This window comes from Clarias gariepinus, chromosome 20 (assembly GCF_024256425.1).
Source record: "Clarias gariepinus isolate MV-2021 ecotype Netherlands chromosome 20, CGAR_prim_01v2, whole genome shotgun sequence".
Classification (NCBI taxonomy): Eukaryota; Metazoa; Chordata; class Actinopteri; order Siluriformes; family Clariidae; genus Clarias; species Clarias gariepinus.
This window is the reverse complement of record NC_071119.1, coordinates 29636532-29655748: the sequence shown is the minus strand read 5'-3', so window position 1 is coordinate 29655748 and position 19217 is coordinate 29636532. Positions and strand designations below refer to the sequence as shown.

General features: G+C 37.9%; 1 protein-coding gene and 1 long non-coding RNA gene across 2 annotated transcripts; both read right to left on the bottom strand.

Moving 5' to 3' along the window:
* Positions 1 to 3530: 3530 nt before the first annotated feature.
* LOC128508564 (uncharacterized) lies at positions 3531 to 6002 on the bottom strand. The gene is made up of 3 exons (XR_008355930.1): positions 5720 to 6002; positions 4975 to 5022; positions 3531 to 3593 (listed from the first exon to the last, which is right to left on the bottom strand). It is a non-coding gene; the product is annotated as an uncharacterized LOC128508564 (long non-coding RNA).
* Positions 6003 to 16632: 10630 nt separating this feature from the next.
* Positions 16633 to 18163, bottom strand: LOC128508487 (butyrophilin-like protein 2). The gene is made up of 7 exons (XM_053479832.1): positions 18127 to 18163; positions 17942 to 17998; positions 17455 to 17799; positions 17202 to 17360; positions 16986 to 17126; positions 16785 to 16880; positions 16633 to 16670 (listed from the first exon to the last, which is right to left on the bottom strand). Exons 1-7 carry the CDS (start codon positions 18161 to 18163, stop codon positions 16633 to 16635), a joined length of 873 nt encoding a protein of 290 aa, XP_053335807.1.
* Positions 18164 to 19217: the final 1054 nt, after the last annotated feature.

The window sequence follows — 19217 nt, the reverse complement described above, 5'->3', positions numbered from 1 at the left end:
TCGACAAGAATGAATAAGGTTAGCGATGTGTGGGGAAAAGGACAGCTGATCGTGCAGAGTTACCCCAAGATTGCAGTCAGTGGGTGAAGGAGAGATCTGATTGTTGTCCAAGGAGATCACAAGTTCTTGACCAGGGGATGATTCACCAGGGATGAACAACAGTTTAGTTTTACTAAGATTGAGCTTTAGCTGATGAGCTGCCAACCAGAGGTGATTACTACTGTACAGTATCTTGCATGACCCTGCCTATTCCTTCAAACAGTCTACCTTTGTGGGATGAAAATAGAAACAGTAAAACCCAAAATGTGGAAGTTTTCCAGAGACACTGTTGCATGTAAATGTTCTCTGCTAGTTTCCTCATCTCACAGGGATTCTGTGGATTCCATTTTAAAATTCCAGCAACGATAAAACCCCCAAAGTAAGCATGTAAATAGGTTTGGTCCATCTGCTTCCACCTCGCCCTTAAAACAAACCTTTAATGCTAAATTAGTGAAATCCAGAATAGTTTACTTGATGTCCTACACATGAGTAACTGCCTCCCTGTTGGCCCTGGTTACATCATTATCACATTGGCAGCCAGTTCTCCAGTTCTCCTCCAGTAAATAATAAAAATGAGATGTTCTCTGTTCTGTGTATTCATTGTAACAGAATTTCATGGTTCTAATTAAACAAACTTCTATATTTGTATAATTATGTACAGTTGAATAGTAATAAACTGCACGTGTCAAATCTTTTATTAAAAAGATAAAATTCTGCCCCGAGCGCTTGATTACTGCAAAAACCCTGAATACACCTGCAGTGATTTTTTATGCAGTATAAGAGTCCCAGCCATCAGAAGTCCAGCTGCAGTTTAGCAGTAATAGTGAGACACTCGGTGTGGACATCATGTCCCTCACTTAAAGTCCAAATCTCTCCTTTTTCCTGTCTGGTTTTAAGCTCTGGTTTTAATTAGGAGTGTGTTATGTACAGGATGTATACACACTTTATATAAATACATTATAAACTCACACATCATCATATTACAGATGTCTTTATTCTCCTAAATAATCCATACAGGATGTTTGTCTCTGACTCCAGGGCTGATCAGAGGACGCAGTGATGTTCTGACGTCCACATTAGTGAAAGTGTAGATGTGTGAGTGTGTATTAATATTATAAAATGACAGTGTGTGTGTATCACAGTCTAAAAACACTCCCACTGCTGTCAGCTCTTTATTAACGTCTGGGAGTGAAATCAGTTCTGTTTGATCTCTGATATAAACTCCTTTATCTCCTCTTTCATAAGAAACTCCCTTTTCTCCTTCACTCGAAACTCATTTTTCTCCATCACTCGAAACTCTTTCTTCTCCTTCACTCGAAACTCTTTCTTCTTCTTCACTCGAAACTCTTTCTTCTCCTTCACTCGAAACTCTTTCTTCTTCTTCACTCGAAACTCTTTCTTCTCCATCACTCGAAACTCTTTCTTCTCCTTCACTCGAAACTCTTTCTTCTCCTTTTCTCGAAACTCTTTGTTCTCCATCACTCGAAACTCTTTGTTCTCCATCACTCGAAACTCTTTCTTCTCCATCACTCGAAACTCTTTCTTCTCCTTCACTCGAAACTCTTTCTTCTCCTTTTCTCGAAACTCTTTGTTCTCCATCACTCGAAACTCTTTCTTCTCCTTCACTCGAAACTCTTTCTTCTCCTTTTCTCGAAACTCTTTTTTCTCCATCACTCGAAACTCTTTCTTCTCCTTCACTCGAAACTATTTCTTCTCCATCACTCGAAACTCTTTCTTCTCCTTCTCTCGAAACTCTTTTTTCTCCATCACTCGAAACTCTTTTTTCTCCATCACTCGAAACTCTTTCTTCTCCTTCACTCGAAACTCTTTCTTCTCCTTCACTCGAAACTCTTTCTTCTCCTTCTCTCGAAACTCTTTCTTCTCCTTCTCTCGAAACTCTTTGTCCTCCTTCTCTCGAAACTCTTTCTTCACCTTCACTCGAAACTCTTTCTTCTCCTTCTCTCGAAACTCTTTTTTCTCCATCACTCGAAACTCTTTGTTCTCCATCACTCGAAACTCTTTCTTCTCCATCACTCGAAACTCTTTCTTCTCCTTCACTCGAAACTCTTTCTTCTCCTTTTCTCGAAACTCTTTGTTCTCCATCACTCGAAACTCTTTCTTCTCCTTCACTCGAAACTCTTTCTTCTCCTTTTCTCGAAACTCTTTGTTCTCCATCACTCGAAACTCTTTGTTCTCCATCACTCGAAACTCTTTCTTCTCCTTCACTCGAAACTCTTTCTTCTCCTTTTCTCGAAACTCTTTCTTCTCCATCACTCGAAACTCTTTCTTCTCCTTCACTCGAAACTCTTTCTTCTCCTTTTCTCGAAACTCTTTGTTCTCCATCACTCGAAACTCTTTGTTCTCCATCACTCGAAACTCTTTTTTCTCCATCACTCGAAACTCTTTCTTCTCCTTCACTCGAAACTCTTTCTTCTCCTTTTCTCGAAACTCTTTGTTCTCCATCACTCCAAACTCTTTCTTCTCCTTCACTCGAAACTCTTTCTTCTCCTTTTCTCGAAACTCTTTGTTCTCCATCACTCGAAACTCTTTGTTCTCCATCACTCGAAACTCTTTCTTCTCCATCACTCGAAACTCTTTCTTCTCCTTCACTCGAAACTCTTTCTTCTCCTTTTCTCGAAACTCTTTGTTCTCCATTACTCGAAACTCTTTCTTCTCCTTTACTCGAAACTCTTTCTTCTCCTTTTCTCGAAACTCTTTGTTCTCCATCACTCGAAACTCTTTGTTCTCCATCACTCGAAACTCTTTGTTCTCCATCACTCGAAACTCTTTTTTCTCCATCACTCGAAACTCTTTGTTCTACATCACTCGAAACTCTTTCTTCTCCATCACTCGAAACTCTTTTTTCTCCTTCACTCGAAACTCTTTCTTCTCCTTTTCTCGAAACTCTTTGTTCTCCATCACTCGAAACTCTTTCTTCTCCTTCACTCGAAACTCTTTCTTCTCCTTTTCTCGAAACTCTTTGTTCTCCATCACTCGAAACTCTTTCTTCTCCTTCACTCGAAACTCTTTCTTCTCCTTTTCTCGAAACTCTTTGTTCTCCATCACTCGAAACTCTTTTTTCTCCATCACTCGAAACTCTTTTTTCTCCTTCCCAGTAATGTTTACCAGCCTGAAACCCCTCTTTACACAGAGTGAAGATCTTATCATTAGGATTGCCCCTGCCTGGCTGACCGTACGCAGGATTTATCTTCACTTCCTTTTCCTCGTATATTAGAGACTCTGGAGTTTCCTCTGGGTCGATGCTGATGTTCACTGCAGAAATAAATGAGATTTTTGTTATTATTATTTTACACTTCACACTTACAGGAATACAGTAATGTTCAACTGAATTTATTTCTCACCTTTGTATTGTTTCACTTGGTCTAAATCTGTTAGAAAAATAATAAATAACAGTAAAGTACAGTGATGAGTTTATAAAGTCAGAAAAAGGGAATAAACACACACTGTACCTGGAAGGTGTGTTTTATCTTCCAGTGTTTCAGGATTCTGATGTTCAGATGATTCCTGCTGACTGACCTCTGCTCTCACACACACTATAGAGAATTAATAGAAACACAGTTAGAGATTTTCTAGGACGAACCTTTTACTGGTTTTGTGTCTCAGGAGAAGAGATGGAGGAACTACTACAGTTTAACTGGAATTCTTTAAACCCTACCAACTAATTCACTGTTATTATAAATTAATAAAATACAAAAAGGTTCCTTTAGGATTTATTACATAATGAAGCTTTCTGAAATACTTTTACTAGAAACCTGTTTATTTAAAAAAAAAGTATTTTGTATTTTTCTTTAGACAGAACCTTTCCCTCAAATACACACCTGAAGAACCTGTAAGGATTATACATTTTATGAGATCATTAGAGGTTTATTAAGACTTTATAAAACACATTCTCCTGGAGGTGAAGCTGTTGGTGGTATAGAAATGTCTCTGTTTATTAACAGTAAATGATAAAAAAGCGTTTTTCTATCTTTGACCAAACGCCTGTGCCATCGACATCTGTTACTACAAAGAACATAAACCATTGTAAATGTCCTGGTGAGAACCTGAAGAACAAAGGAGTGAAAGTCCAGAGAGGAATCAGGAGGTGTTGGCTCGAGTTAGAGAGAGAGAGAGAGAGAGAGAGAGAGAGAGAGAGAGAGGGTGAGTGTGGGAGCGTTAACACCTTTAAGAACAGATGTGAGAGGAGACAGGAAGATAACAGCAGGGAAGATTTAACACGTTAATATCAGCTCTATGAGGACGAGACCAGGAGAGTAGAAATAACTCCTTTATATCAAATAATTCCTCTAAACCAGACGAGATCACTGATCCAGTTTCTGACAAAATGAAACTTTATCTTTAACAATAAATATTTTATTCAATGTCTGACTTTCATTGGTAAACATTCATAGAAGTTTTATTTATTATTACTTTTGTCAGATTAAAGTTATTTCTGTGACCATTGTGAGATTGTCTGTGTGTGTGTGTGTGTGTGTGTGTGTGTGTGTGTGTGTGTGTGTGTTTAGAGATTTATTCTGGTTCTGCTGAGTTTGATTTACAGGAGATGAGGTCTGTGTTTGTGTCTCTGTCAGAATTAATTAATTAAAAAATCATTAAAATATGTACAATTTCAGAAATCACGGCTGTTCAGTCTTCGTGTTTTCTAAATGTTTTAAAGTTCTAAAACTCTGCTCTCCCCTCCTTACACTCTCTGTCTATTCCTATTAATTTGTCCTAAAGAAGACTGATTACGCTCCTGCATAACAAGTTACCATAAGGCTTAGACGTCTCCAAATGTAAATGTTGTGTAAGAGTTATCCGTTAGATTACAGTAATAATATTACACTTGAGCACGGTGTTGAACTGAATCAGTTATAAGACTATTACAGTGATATTTCAGTCTTAAAGCTTCACTCTGCTCTACAACACATTTACCTGGAGTTAGACGTGACGTCTCCTCTGGATCAGACGTTTGATTTGTATCTGATCACACAGAGACAGAACAGAGAGAACACGTCAGGAACAGACACAGAACAGACATGTTTTACACAGACAGGTTCAATACTTTTTATTATGAAAAAGAGAGAAACTGTGATCAGGTGTGTGTCTGAGGTGTATAGAGGAGGAGACGTGACCAGACTGTAACCTGTTTATTTAAACAATTAAACCAAAGCACGAGTTTAAAAATCATTGCTGTTCTGTAAGTCTCTTAAAAATGTATCTGCTTTCTCCAGCTCCTTCTGCTCCGTCTGTCCATGACTGTTAATTTGTCTTAAATTTGTCTTATGCTCATTTGTCTCAACTTTTTGAGAATCAGAGGTCTCCAGAAGTGTTGGTTAAAGTTCCAGCTAAAATACTGCTCAGATCAGATCATCGTTCTGTTTCACTCCTGCTCCCTCTCGTAAGGAAGGTATAATAAACAGGTCTAAACATCTGAATAACTACAGAACAACAACAAATGGGAGACACGGCACGACTACACTCAAGGACTAAATAAAATAATCTTAATCTGTGAGTTAATCAAGAACACATCTAGACAAATGAAAACACTAGAGAGTAATAAAATATCAACACAAAAGTTCTGAGCACTCAAAGTCCATGGGTGCCACCAGTAGTGCGTCTGTTGGACCTACTACCCACAAATTACATCCCAGGATCACACAGTAAGGTTGTGACTAACCTGTTGGTACAGTTGACTTAATATGTGTATTTAGAGATTCATTCTGGTTCTGCTGATTTTTATCCACAGGAGATGAGATCTGTGCTTCAGTTTCTATTTAAAAAATCATAATTAAAATATGCACAATTTCACAAATCACTGCTGATCAATTAGTGCTTCATACATTTTATCTGCTTCCTCCACTCCTTATACTCCACCTGTACATCAGTGGATCAGTGGCGGCTTGTGTTTTGTTGTCCAGTGTGAAACCAGTGACTCTGACCATATTGTAATCAGGAGTAAAGCCTGAAGGTGATAACTGATGTAGAGACCCAGGTTTTTTTTTTTTTAAGGATTAAAGGGTGATGCTTCAGCAAGCACAGGCAGAGAACGGCATTGAAGCTCGTCATGGGACCATTTGTTTATATTTAAATAAGGGATTTGATGTTAATTTCTTCATCTTCTTTGTCTTTGGGCTGTTCCCCTTCAGGGGTCGCCACAGCGAATCATCTGCCTCCATCTAACCCTATCCTCTGCATCCTCTTCTCTCACACCAACTAACTTCATGTCCTCTCTCACTGCATCCATAAATCTCCTCTTTGGTCTTCCTCTAGACCTCCTGCCTGGCAGTTCCAACCTCAGCATCCTTCTACCGATATATTCACAATCTCTCCTCTGAACATGTCCAAACCACCTCAATCTGGCCTCTCTGACTTTATCTCCAAAACATCTAACGTGGGTTGTCCCTCTGATAAACTCATTCTTGATCCTATCCATCCTTGTCACTCCCAAGGAGAACCTCAACATCTTCAGCTCTGCTACCTCCAACTCTGCCTCCTGTCTTTTCTTCAGTGCCACTGTCTCTAAGCCGTAGAGCATCGCTGGTCTCACCACTGTCCTGTACACCTTTCCTTTCATTCTCGCTGATACTCTTTTATCGCACAACACACCTGACACTTTTCTCCACCCATTCCAACCTGCCTGTACCCGCCTCTTCACCTCCTTTCCACACTCTCCGTTGCTCTGGACCGTTGACCCTAAGTACTTAAAGTCCTGCACCTTCTTTACCTCTGCCCCCTGTAGCCTCACCGTTCCTCTTGGGTTCCTCTCATTCACACACATGTATTCCGTCTTGCTACGGCTAACCTTCATTCCTCTGCTTTCCAGAGCATACCTCCACCTCTCCAAATTTTCCTCCACCTGTTCCCTGCTCTCGCTACAAAGCACAATGTCATCTGCAAACAATATAGTCCATGGAGACTCCTGTCTTACCTCATCTGTCATCCTGTCCATCACCAGAGCAAACAAAAAGGGGCTTAGAGCCGCAGACCCACCTCCACCTTGAACTCTTCTGTCACACCTACAGCACATCTTACCACTGTCTTACAGCTCTCATACATGTCCTGCACCACTCTAACATACTTCTCTGCCACTCCAGACTTCCTCATACAATACCACAGCTCCTCTCTTGGCACCCTGTCATACGCTTTCTCTAAATCTAAAAAGACACAATGCAACTCCCTGTTACCTTCTCTGTACTTCTCCGCCAGCATCCTCAAAGCAAATACTGCATCTGATGTACTCTTTCTAGGCATAAAACCATATTGCTGCTCACAAATGTTCACCTCTGCCCTTAACCTAGCTCCCACTACTCTTTCCCACAGCTTCATTGTCTGGCTCATTAGCTTTATACCTCTATAATTGCCACAGCTTTGCACATCTCCCTTGTTCTTAAAAATTGGCACCAATACACTTCTCCATTCCTCTGGAATCCTCTCACTCTCCAAGATCTTGTTAAACAAACTTGTCAAAAACTTTACTGCCACCTCTCCTAAGCACTTCCATACCTCCACAGGTATGTCATCAGGACCAACAGCCTTTCCACTCTTCATCCTCTTCAATGCCCTTCTCACCTCACTTCTACTAATATTTGCTACTTCCTGTTCCACAACAGTCACCTCTTCTACTCTTTGTTCTCTTTCGTTTTCCTCATTCATCAACTCCTTAAAGTACTCCTTCCATCTTCCCATCACCCTCCTGGCATCTGTCAGTACATTTCCATCTCTATCTTTAATCACTCTAACCTGCTGCACATCCTTCCCATCTCTATCTCTCTGCCTCGCCAACCTGTACAGATCCCCCTCTCCCTCCTTACTGTCCAGCCTAGCATACAAGTCCTCATATGCTCATATGTTAATTTCTTCATACTGGAAGAAATTTATTACCAAATGCAGGAAAAAATGTTTATTTATTTTTAAAAAGGGACACTGTTTGGGGGAGTTGCAGCACTGTCTATATTTGAATGACTAACAGACACACACACACACACACAGAGAGTAACATTTTACTAACCTGTTGGTGTAGTTGTATCTGTGGTTTTAGGTTGTTCTGCCTGATTTTTATCCTCAGAAGGTGACTTAACTTCAGTTTCTGACAAGATATTTAATTTTTACACATTAATTTTAAACTTTGAAAGTTGTTTAATTAGCCATTTAAAATATAAAATCTAATTTCCCAATCAGTGACAGTGAGAGAATCCTCTGCCTCAACATCAGTGAAACTATGAAGATGATTGTGGACTTCAGGGATCTGCAGGATGATGACCACGCCCTCATACATCAGTGGTACGTTCCTCTGTGTGCACCTCACCCTCACCCATGACCTGAGCTGATCTGGTCCCTTCACACTAACACACTTGTAGTAACACCATGGGAACCCTTCCTGTCAGCGGAGGCGCTACCTCTGGAGTTCTAGCTCTGTTCCTCTCCGGTTCTCAATTCCTTTAAACTTTATAGTCAATAACTATATAAACACTCTGTTATCATCAAATGTAATAAACTCAAATGATCTTCTTAACTGTACATTTACAAGTGTTTGAACATCACAGTCTTCCTGTTTAATGTTCAGTATCAGCCAGTTGCTAACGTTCCTGGTTGTGTTCAGACATTGCATGGTGTGATAAATGCGTGTGATTTCTGTGTGCTAACTTCACTAATCAACACTAATGTATATTTACCTGCAGCTTGTGAAGTTTCTGTCTCTACATCAGGGTTCTTCTGTGGTTCTGTAGCTTCATCGTTATTTACATTCTGCCGTTTTCCATCCACACCAGACGAGATCACTGATCCAGTTTCTGACAAAATTAAACTTCATCATTAACAATAATCATTTTATTCTCAACTTTAGATTGGATGGAGTTTAGCTTGCTGTCAAACTTCAGTAAGGGGAGACGTGAAGGGAGGACAGGACACTGGAGGAGGAGCTGTTGGTGGTATTTTTACACTTTGATCAGAATTCTGTTCTATATCTGTTTATATAAAGAAAGAATAAATAGAACAGTTTATAAAGAGAAAGTTTAGATATTATCTGAGATGAAAAGATGATTAGATGATAAAGTGTTGATCAGGTGTGTGTATGAAGTGTATAGATGAGGAGATGTGATCAACCTACAACCACAGCGTGAGGAACTGTACCTGTAGATGGAGCGTCAGTCTGATCCTGATTCTCCACATTTCATTTATAAATATACATATCTTATTTAAATATATACATATCTTTTGATTTTATTCAGAGGTTCAGTTTCTGACTGAGTTCCTGCTGTTTTATAAGTAAATAAATCTTCTGTTATTATCACTCATTTAGCTGGATTTTATTAATTCAGTGAATTTTACCCCAGCACCTACCTCCTGTGGTATTTGTGGTGGAGGCAGCGGGTTCGGGATTTGTGGTGGAGGCAGCGGGTTCGGGATTTGTGGTGGAGGCAGCGGGTTCGGGATTTGTGGTGGAGGCAGCGGGTGTGGGATTTGTGGTGGAGGCAGCAGGTTCGGGATTTGTGGTGGAGGCAGCGGGTTCGGGATTTGTGGTGGAGGCAGCGGGTTCGGGATTTGTGGTGGAGGCAGCGGGTGTGGGATTTGTGGTGGAGGCAGCGGGTTCGGGATTTGTGATGAAGGCAGCAGGTTCAGTCTCTGAAATAGAGGATGTTTGTGTGAGATTAGAACTGGTGACAGTTGATATGAGATTTGAGGTGGAGGCAGCAGGTTCTTCTGTAACTGTACACACCAGACAGACCAGCCCAGCACCTCCAGACCCTAAACTCCACTCCAGGTTTTTTTCTTCCTGCAAGCTCACCTGCCACTCAATCAGGTAATCATCTCTAGGCTTTTTAAGCACACCGAGCGAACCATTCAGTTTTACCTAGCCTGTTATCGACCCTGCCTGTTTCTTGGATTTCTCCCTCGTCTACACCCTCCCGGTACTTCTGTTACTGTCGGACTGATTTATGTGTATGACCTCGCATGCTCACAGGACTTCGGATTTTCCTCACAATTTGGATTCGTTCGCTCCCGCTGCTAGAATTCCCTGATATCGGCCCCAGCCTGATCAATAGACGATTGTCCTGGTCACCACCTCTCCTTCTTCACCAAACCAAAAAACCAAAAAAAGCACTTCCGCATTAGAGCGTCTTCGTGGACCGCAATAAGAACATTCGCACTGAGCGCCGACCTCCGCTTTCGCTGAGGAAAACAAACCGCTTCCTTCCACTCTCCAGTCACTAAGCACACACCACTGAGTGTGAAAGAAATTATTTGTTATTTTGAAAATAATGATAAAAAAATCCACAATTTTGTAAATTTTATCATCCTGAATGGCAAATTTTTCATTCATAAATATAGATTGTCAAAATCTCCTCCTTTATACAAGGTCTTCTCTAACGAACTCACTTTTTTAATGAAGTCTCTTAAAATTGTGAAAAATGTAAAGGCTACGTCTAATGTAAGTTATTACGAATCTGTGTTTGGCGTCCTGTGAATGTCTTCCCTTTGTTCTGTTTTTGATCTTTAAACATCTTTGGAGCTTCTATTTTTTTATGCCTGTTTTTCTGTAATGTTGTTTACATGTTCTTTAATAAAAAAAATATATATATAATAATAATCAATGGGTTTTTCCCCCTACCTTTTTTCAGTTATTTATTTTTGATAAGTTTGCTTATGTATATGTTTTATTTACGTTTTGTTCTGTTGAGTGTGAATAATTAATTGTATAATTCAAGTTTTTACACCTGAATCTTGTGTTATACCTTTTATTCTTGTAATACTGTAATGGATTTTTTTATTGAAAATCCCATTCATTAAATTGTTTAATAAAGTCACTAAGCACACAGTCACTGCTTCTCTCTCCTGCTGGGCATGTTTACCCAAGCCTCAGCCTATCCAATAAAGAACAAAGAAACACTATCTTTTACCAACTTCATCACTGTTCGTCTGCTTTTGGGTTCACCCCTGTTCAGCCATCTCGTAACCGCCCCTGACAGTAACTTCATTAATCTACATATTTGGTATTTTTGCACTTTGCTCAGGTGTTTGATCTATATCTATTTATATAAACACAGAACAAACAGAAAGTCTTAGTGAGACTTTAAAATTTTCGTGTGTGTGTACAGAAGTATAACAGTGCCAAAATTCTTTAAGGCAAAATAACATGTTAAATTACATGAACTGGACGAAAACTTGTTGCAATAAGAATGTTTGAATTTTTCTCTATTGTAATTTGACCTGAATGGAAAAATCCTTTAAGTGTTTACAATGTCTTCAAATTATTGACACTGCAGTTTATTGTGGTTGTATATTTCAAATGCTAATGTAATTAAAAAATAACTGATTAAAATATTGACCTAAGAAATTGCTGTTTAAAAATACAATCTTTATTCCTCTTCTTTACCCTTCCTGCTCCTTGTACAGTCTCTAGTTCTCAGGAAACGACTTGCAGATCAGAACATCACAAGCTGGGTTATCAGTTAAGTGTCAGAATAAACGCTAAACGTTATTCACTAAACCTCTCCTCCGCCATAATCATTACATTCAAAGTGAAGCCAGTGATCTTTCATTCACACGAGTGATGGGTTTCCTTCCCCTGCACTCTGTAATGTACCGTCACCTTCTGTAACAAGATCAGGTTCATTCCTTCACCTTCTGTGGCAAATCTCTGTACATGAAGCAACCAGGAACAAATTCAGGAAGAGATCAAGCAGCATGGACTGAGTGAGTGACACCAGAGTACTGCAGACGTCTGTCTGACTCTATACCCAGACGGATCAGGACAAAGAATAAAGGACTTTCATCAATCTCATCTTAAAACTGTGTATACAATATAATATATAATATTTTCGAATTGCGTATAAAGACAGTATGTGCAGCTATAGACAGGCCCTAAAAAACTGCTAGGACCGAGCATCTTAGCCAAGTGATAGCAAGAAACCAAAACAATCCCAGGTTCTTATTTAGTACAGTGGCTCGCCTAACAAAACCTAAGATGCCTGCAGAGAGTATCCCATCACAGTTTAGAAGTGAAGACTTTATGGACTTCTTTAATGAAAAAATCAATAGTATCAGGAAGAAAATAACGGAGGTTCAACCTCTAACAGTATCTCACGATCAAGTTCAGCCTAAAGCTTCACATTTAGATTTTCAGTGCTTTACAGGTATAGGACAGGAAGAGCTGTATAAACTTATCACCTTAGCTAAATCAACAACGTGCCTGTTAGACCCAATACCAACCAGATTTTTTAAAAGAAGTGATGCTTACAGTTGGAGAGCCACTTCTAAACATTATTAATTCTTCATTATATTTAGGTCACGTCCCAAAACCTTTGAAGCTGGCAGTTATTAAGCCGCTTCTTAAAAAATCTAATTTGGATGCAAATTAAATAACAAATTACAGACCGATTTCAAACCTTCCGTTCATATCAAAAATATTAGAAAAAGTAGTATCAGCTCAAATATGCACATTCTTGCAGGAAAACAACATCCCAGAAGAATTTCAGTTAGGTTTCAGGCCCCATCATAGTACAGAAACTGCACTAGTTAAGATTGCAAACGACTTGTTTTTAGCTTCAGACCAAGGCTGCATCTCAATACTAGTCTTACTTGATCTAAGTGCTGCATTCGACACCATAGATCATAATATTCTCATAGATCACCTACAAAATCATATAGGTATTCAGGAGCAGGCATTAAAATGGTTTAGATCATACCTGTTTGATCGATACCATTTTGTAGACCTAAATGGAGAACTGTCTGGTGTAATGCCAGTGAAATATGGGGTCCCACAAGGGTCAGTTTTAGGACCTCTGCTGTTCTCAATATACAGTACATGCTTCCCTTGGGTAACATCATTAGAAGACATGGGATTAGTTTCCATTGTTATGCTGATGATACCCAATTATATATCTCAACAAAACCAGATGAAATACCCAAGTTGTCTAGATTAACCGAGTGTGTCCAGGACATAAAAGATTGGATGACCAATAACATTCTTTTACTAAATTCAGATAAGACAGAGATATTACTCATCGGCCCAAAAACCAGCACACAACAGCTTTCACAATTCAGCCTGCGTTTAGAAGGATGTACTGTTACTACCAGCTCAACAGTAAAAGACCTGGGCGTGATATTAGACAGTAACTTGTCCTTTGAAAATCATATTTCCAATATCACAAAAACAGCCTTTTTCCATCTTAGAAATATTGCCAAACTTAGGAGTATCCTATCCGTATCTGATGCAGAAAAGCTAGTTCATGCATTCATGACCTCCAGACTGGACTATTGTAATGCATTACTAGGTGGTTGTCCTGCATCCTCAATAAACAAGCTTCAGTTTGTCCAAAATGCAGCCGCCAGGGTTCTCACCAGATCCAGAAAATATGATAATATTCTCAGAATTTTAAAATCTACAAAAGGGGGCCGGGTTATTTTCATATTTGGCTCCAAAGCTTTGGAATAGCCTTCCAGACAGTGTTCGGGGCTCAGACAGTTTCCCAATTTAAAAGTAGACTCAAGACGCATCTCTTTAATCTGGCATACGCGTAACTCATCCCATAACCTCATACTCCAGTACATCTATCCTGAATGGCAACTACGCTAATTCTCTCTATCTTTTCTGTATTTTTCTACCTATCCCGAGGCATCTGGAGATTTTACCAGCTTCAGTAGACAAAGGCCAACCCTGTGAGGATCCTGAGGCATCTAGAGAAGGACCAGCTCTAGCTGGATTCTGCTTTATGATGGCTGGAGCTACACATCCTGCTCCTGTGCTTCCAGTGATCCAGACCCCATCTGCCCTCTGCACCTACTGACTCCCTGTGCTGAACTGGACTTCATGTTAATCTACACAACTTCTGTTATATTGAACTTTCACCTGGACAACACACATGATGTTATTTCTATCTGTTATCACCCAAATGAGGATGGGTTCCCTGATTAAGTCTGGTTCCTCTCAAGGTTTCTTTCATTCATCTCATTATTATCTAGACACATTTTTTTCACACATACACACTTCCAAATATTTTCTTTTCTTTTCTTTTCTAAAAATTTTCTTTTCAAATTTTTTGTGAAGCTGCTTTGAGACAATGACCATTGTTAAAAGTGCTATATGAATAAAATTGAATTGAATTGAATTAAATTGAAGTTAAATCACATGTTAAATATTAAGGCATAAACATTTCTAAAGATGAGATCAGGATGTAAAAACATAATGTCTGGGACAGATGGAACAAATGCAAAAATAGACTTGAGGTATGAATGTAGAGAGATTTAAACATTTTTGGTTTATTTAACTAACATGGAAAGTCTGTCTAGATTGTGTGGAATTGATTTCCTATAAAGATGTGATTTTACTGTTTCCAGACTACCAGTGAAATTATCTTCACCAACAGGTTTTGTTATATTGAAAATTATTATACAATCATATCTTCACCCAAACCTCAATATGGAACAATATAGTTATTCTATTCAGATATAAATCTCATTCTTGATTGGTTTAAAAAAGGTGTTTGGTCAGTTCATCACTTAATGAATGAGGAAGGGAGCTTGTTCAGTGGTTTCTGTTCTAGATTCAGTTTACACTGTGAACAAGAGCAATTTGAACGCGTCTTAAAAGTCATTCCGAAAAGTTTCATAAAGCTTTACCAAACAGCTTTACTAACATCTCAGATGGATCATGAGAACTTCCATCAGTTCTGTTTAATGAGAGCAACCTCAAAACAACGCTTCCCAACAAAATCACCGCTCTTGTTTTAATTCCATATTATATCCGACATGGTTATACTATACTGTAACAATATCTCACAACCTTATGATAAACCAACTATTAAAATACTACAATCTATTGGCTTCCCAGTGGCTCCTAAAGCAAAGGAAACCCACTTCAGAATATTTAATGGTATTTATCCGCCATCTGAGCTTCTAAGACACAGGTTTAATTTTGAGCAAAATGTTTGTATTTTTTGTAAAGTTGACATTGAGACAACTGATCACTTTTCCTTTTCTTGTGTGTATTCTGGTATCTTTTGAGAAAATTTGCTTTGGATGGAGTCAAAGATCCAATCACTGGTCACTTTTGCTAGAAAACACATTATGTTTGGAATACTGCTGGATGATAAGAAGAATACGTTTTTCATTAATGTTATGTTTATTATGGACAAAATTCTCATTCATAAATGCTAAACCTCATTTTTAATTTATTTTGAAAGATTTTATTTGTAACTATTTTTCATCTTTTGATCATATGAAAGGTAAAAATGGCAGGAAATTTGTTGGAATAATAAGAGATCTTGGTTTATTAGAAAGGAAAAAAGAGGCCCTTTGTATTTATATTTACTTATTTATTTTGTTTATTTATTTATTTTCTGTTTTATTGTGTTTTCTTTTTTTTTTTTTTTTACTTCTTTTGGAGAGTGTATTTTTCTTTTTGTTTGACTAGTGTGTGTTCTGATTGACACGTGTTTATTAAAATTGGTTGATGCTATTATAAATGTATATTTTGTTTCATCTGTGTTAAATAAATAAACAAACAAATTAATTAATTGATTAATTAATAAAAATGACTTATTAATGTTATTTTTTGACGTATTAAATATTGATTAAATATAAAATAAATTATTCCTAGTATCTTGATTGTCATGTTATAAAAAATTCAGAATGACATTAAATCATTAAACTGTTCACTGTACCAGTTGGTTGTGGTGGGGTTTGAACCTGGGACCTTCCAGACTACAGTCTAATGCTTTAACCACAGATCTACCCGTCCCCTACCTGAATGTTAATACCTGACTTTTGGACGCCTGATTTTGTGATGTTGAAAAATAGTGATTACTGTATTTACTGTATAAACAGCAATTTGGTAAGGGGAAATATTTTGCATTTGAGTTAAATTATTTAATTACATTTAATTTTTTTATTTGTCATTTGAAATATACAACTACAATAAACTGCAGTGCCAACAATTTTAAGCTTGTAAATGCTGTAAGGATTTTTGTCCATTCAGGTCAAATTACAATAAGGAAAAAACATTTTTATTGCAACATGTTTTTGTCCAGTTCACGTAATTCAACATGTTATTTAGCTTTGAGGAATTTTGCCTCTGTTATACTTCCATAGTGTATGAAGTGTGTAGATGAGGAGATGTGACCAACCTACAACCACAGCGTGAGGAACTGTACCTGTAGATGGAGCGTCAGTCGGATCCTGATTCTCCACACGGATTTTATTCAGAGGTTCAGTTTCTGACTGAGTTCCTGCTGTTTTATATGTAAATAAATCTTCTGTTATTATCACTCATTTAGCTGGATTTTATTAATTCAGTGAATTTTACCCCAGCACCTACCTCCTGTACTTTCTGTCCCTTTTCTCCTGGAGTGAATCAGACCTACAGCAGAGAGAAAACTTTCCTGTATTAGACAGCACAAAGACCTGATAAAGACCTGATAAAGACCTGATAAAGACCTGATAAAGACCTGATAAAGACCTGATAAAGACCTGCTCCAGCACTCATCTTCCAGCTCTTCTCTCTTTTACTATCTACAGAGACTGTATAGTTACAGTGTGACAAGACTTCCTGTATAGTCTATTGGACTCCATCAGGGGCTCAGTGATGCTCCATCAGGACGGCGTACTGTTACACTTAATACTGTTCTCATCTACATACATGTGTCTGTCTTAAAGAGCAACTTCTAGTTATCATCTGTTTTGTTGGATTTCTATGTTCATCCTCCTGAACCATATATTATTAAGTAAACATTTTTTTATCCCACCTTTTTTACGTAGCACACAATACACTGCAATTCCGACGACACACAGCACCAGAAGAACGGGAATGATGATGATGATGATGTATCCAGTCAACGACTCTGCACACATAGACATCAACACAAAATAATTATCAGTCTTTCCTTCAGTTCCACCATGTACACATATCCTTACATATGGAAATGGTTTATTTCAGTAATAATTACCTGTGTCACGTGCAGGGACGTGTAACATTATTCTGTCTTCTTTTCTCTCCTGATCAGACAAACCCACAGAGCAGGAGATCCACTCAGACTCAGAGGGAGACACAATCAGCCACGAGCTCACATCTACAGTCCCTACAGAGTCTGAGGATAATAAAAAGTGCTTTGTTATTTCTGTTTTTAGGATCTTTAATGTAAGTGTAGATGAGTAGATCTTACTGTTGGTGAACTTGTCGTTACTGAGATGTTTCAGATCTCTCCCATCTTTATGTGTCCAGGTGATTGATGGCTCAGGAACCCAACCATGTGACTGACAGCTAACATTCACCTTCCCTCCTCCTGCTTCACGTATGGAGAGAACAGGAGTGGATCCCACCACTGAGAGAGAGAGAGAGAGAGAGAGAGAGAGTTAAACAGACAGATCCACCATGAACATTTCATTTTTTAAATAAATTAATGCACTAAGCGTTACCTCTCAGTCTGAGGGACACTATGGCCTCATAATACCAGGTAGCACTACTAACATGACACACATAGTTTCCTCTATCTGTTAGTGTCAGGTTCTTCAGGTTCACAGAGACGTCTCCTTTCCCCAGATCTCCTAACAGGAACACTCTGCCCTGGTACTGAACATCTACAGGACTTTTCTGGATCTGTGCGTCCTTGTAGAACAGAGCCGGTGTGTCATACATATTAGGACGGTACCAGCGCACTTCCAGAGGTCGAACATCCATGTTGTTGGTGACAGCACAGTGCAGAGACACAGAGGAACCAAGGAGCCCTGAGACTGGAGACTCAACCTTCAGTGAAAAATATTCTGGAGGAGAGATTAGATCACAAATCAGCATTATGAGAATCCTAAAACGCATATAATCTAACAATTTTTCAAAATGACCAAAGTTGGTATGTGATACTGAGAACTTGATAAAATGTAATAAGTAATGAATAATCAGACTGACCAGAAGAAGCCTGATGGCTGAGAGATAGAAACAGTAAAGCCCATCTCAGTGGTCGAGCTGTAAAGAGAAGAAGACGGAAACACATTTAATTTGTGAGAGAATCCACTGGACCAAGGAAATTGTTAAACTAGAGTCATTTGCTATTTATCTGTAAGTTTAATCAGATTTCATTAGTAATTACTGACAGTCACACTTACACCCTCCGAACAGTAACCCGACCATTACTGAACTGGGACATGGTACTGTACCTTTAGCTTAGCGATAGCTCCACAGTGTAGGACAGTGAGGTGATAAAGTCCCACATAATTGTTCCTTCTACTCCCTTTTACATTGGGTTAAAAAAATTAAATGAAATCCGTCTGGACAATAATGGATTACTTTATTTATCTTTTCATCATTTACTGATGGGTTCACACGTCACTCTGCCCACTCATTAACATTTGGGGGAAAATAGGAGAATAATAATAAAATAAAATAAAATGGACAAAAGTAAATGTTTAATAAACATTGAATTACCAAATATTTCAATTGTATAATTAAAGAATAGGACAAAATAAAAACTGAAAATGTAAATCAGAAAAACTTCAGACATATAATTACTTGTCAAATGTCTACATGCATTTTATTGTTTTTCCCGCATTTCTGTGCATATTCATTAATGATTTATTTATTTTAATATTTTTTAGTAATTTTTTTTTTTTACATTTTGGCAGTGTTGGTCCTGCATACTTTTCAGTTGATTTTCCCCAGTAAAATAATGAATTAATTCTATATTAAATAACCACACACTCTAAAAAATAAAACTGTGCTGTACTCAATTTTTTTGGTGAAACATTTTTACACTTAAAAATATTGAGTAAATATAAAAAAAATATAAAAATCATGTAAAATATACTTCATGAATTGAGTACAAGTCAGTAAAAAAATTAAGTAGACCTGAATAACTATATTTAGTACAATGATGTACAAAATTGAGTAAATGTAATGAAAATTAGAAGTTAATGAAAAGTGAAAATGAGTAAAATAATTGAGTAGATATAATTGAAATGGAAGGTAGAAGATACTGAAAATTATACTATTATTTAATAAACCAATGTGCTACATTAACTAAATATTTTTCCTGAATAAAGGGACCAATACACACATTTTCATTTTAATTAAACATTTATTTGCCAAATTTGACAAGACATGAAGTCTAAACTCAACCTGGTTTACTTTGCAAATGACATGTAACAAGATCATAAACAAAGAGCTGAATTTATGTTATTAGTAAACA

Bases quoted from the DNA above. Each gene is read 5' to 3' on its own strand.
- LOC128508487 (XM_053479832.1), bottom strand. From the start codon at position 18,163: ATGGTCGGGTTACTGTTCGGAGGGTGTAAGTGTGACT. The intron at 17,999-18,126 runs GTCAGTAATTAC...TTCTCTTTACAG, and splicing joins CGGAGGGTGTAAGTGTGACT to CTCGACCACTGAGATGGGCT. The intron at 16,881-16,985 runs GTAATTATTACT...CTATGTGTGCAG, and splicing joins CGTCCCTGCACGTGACACAG to AGTCGTTGACTGGATACATC.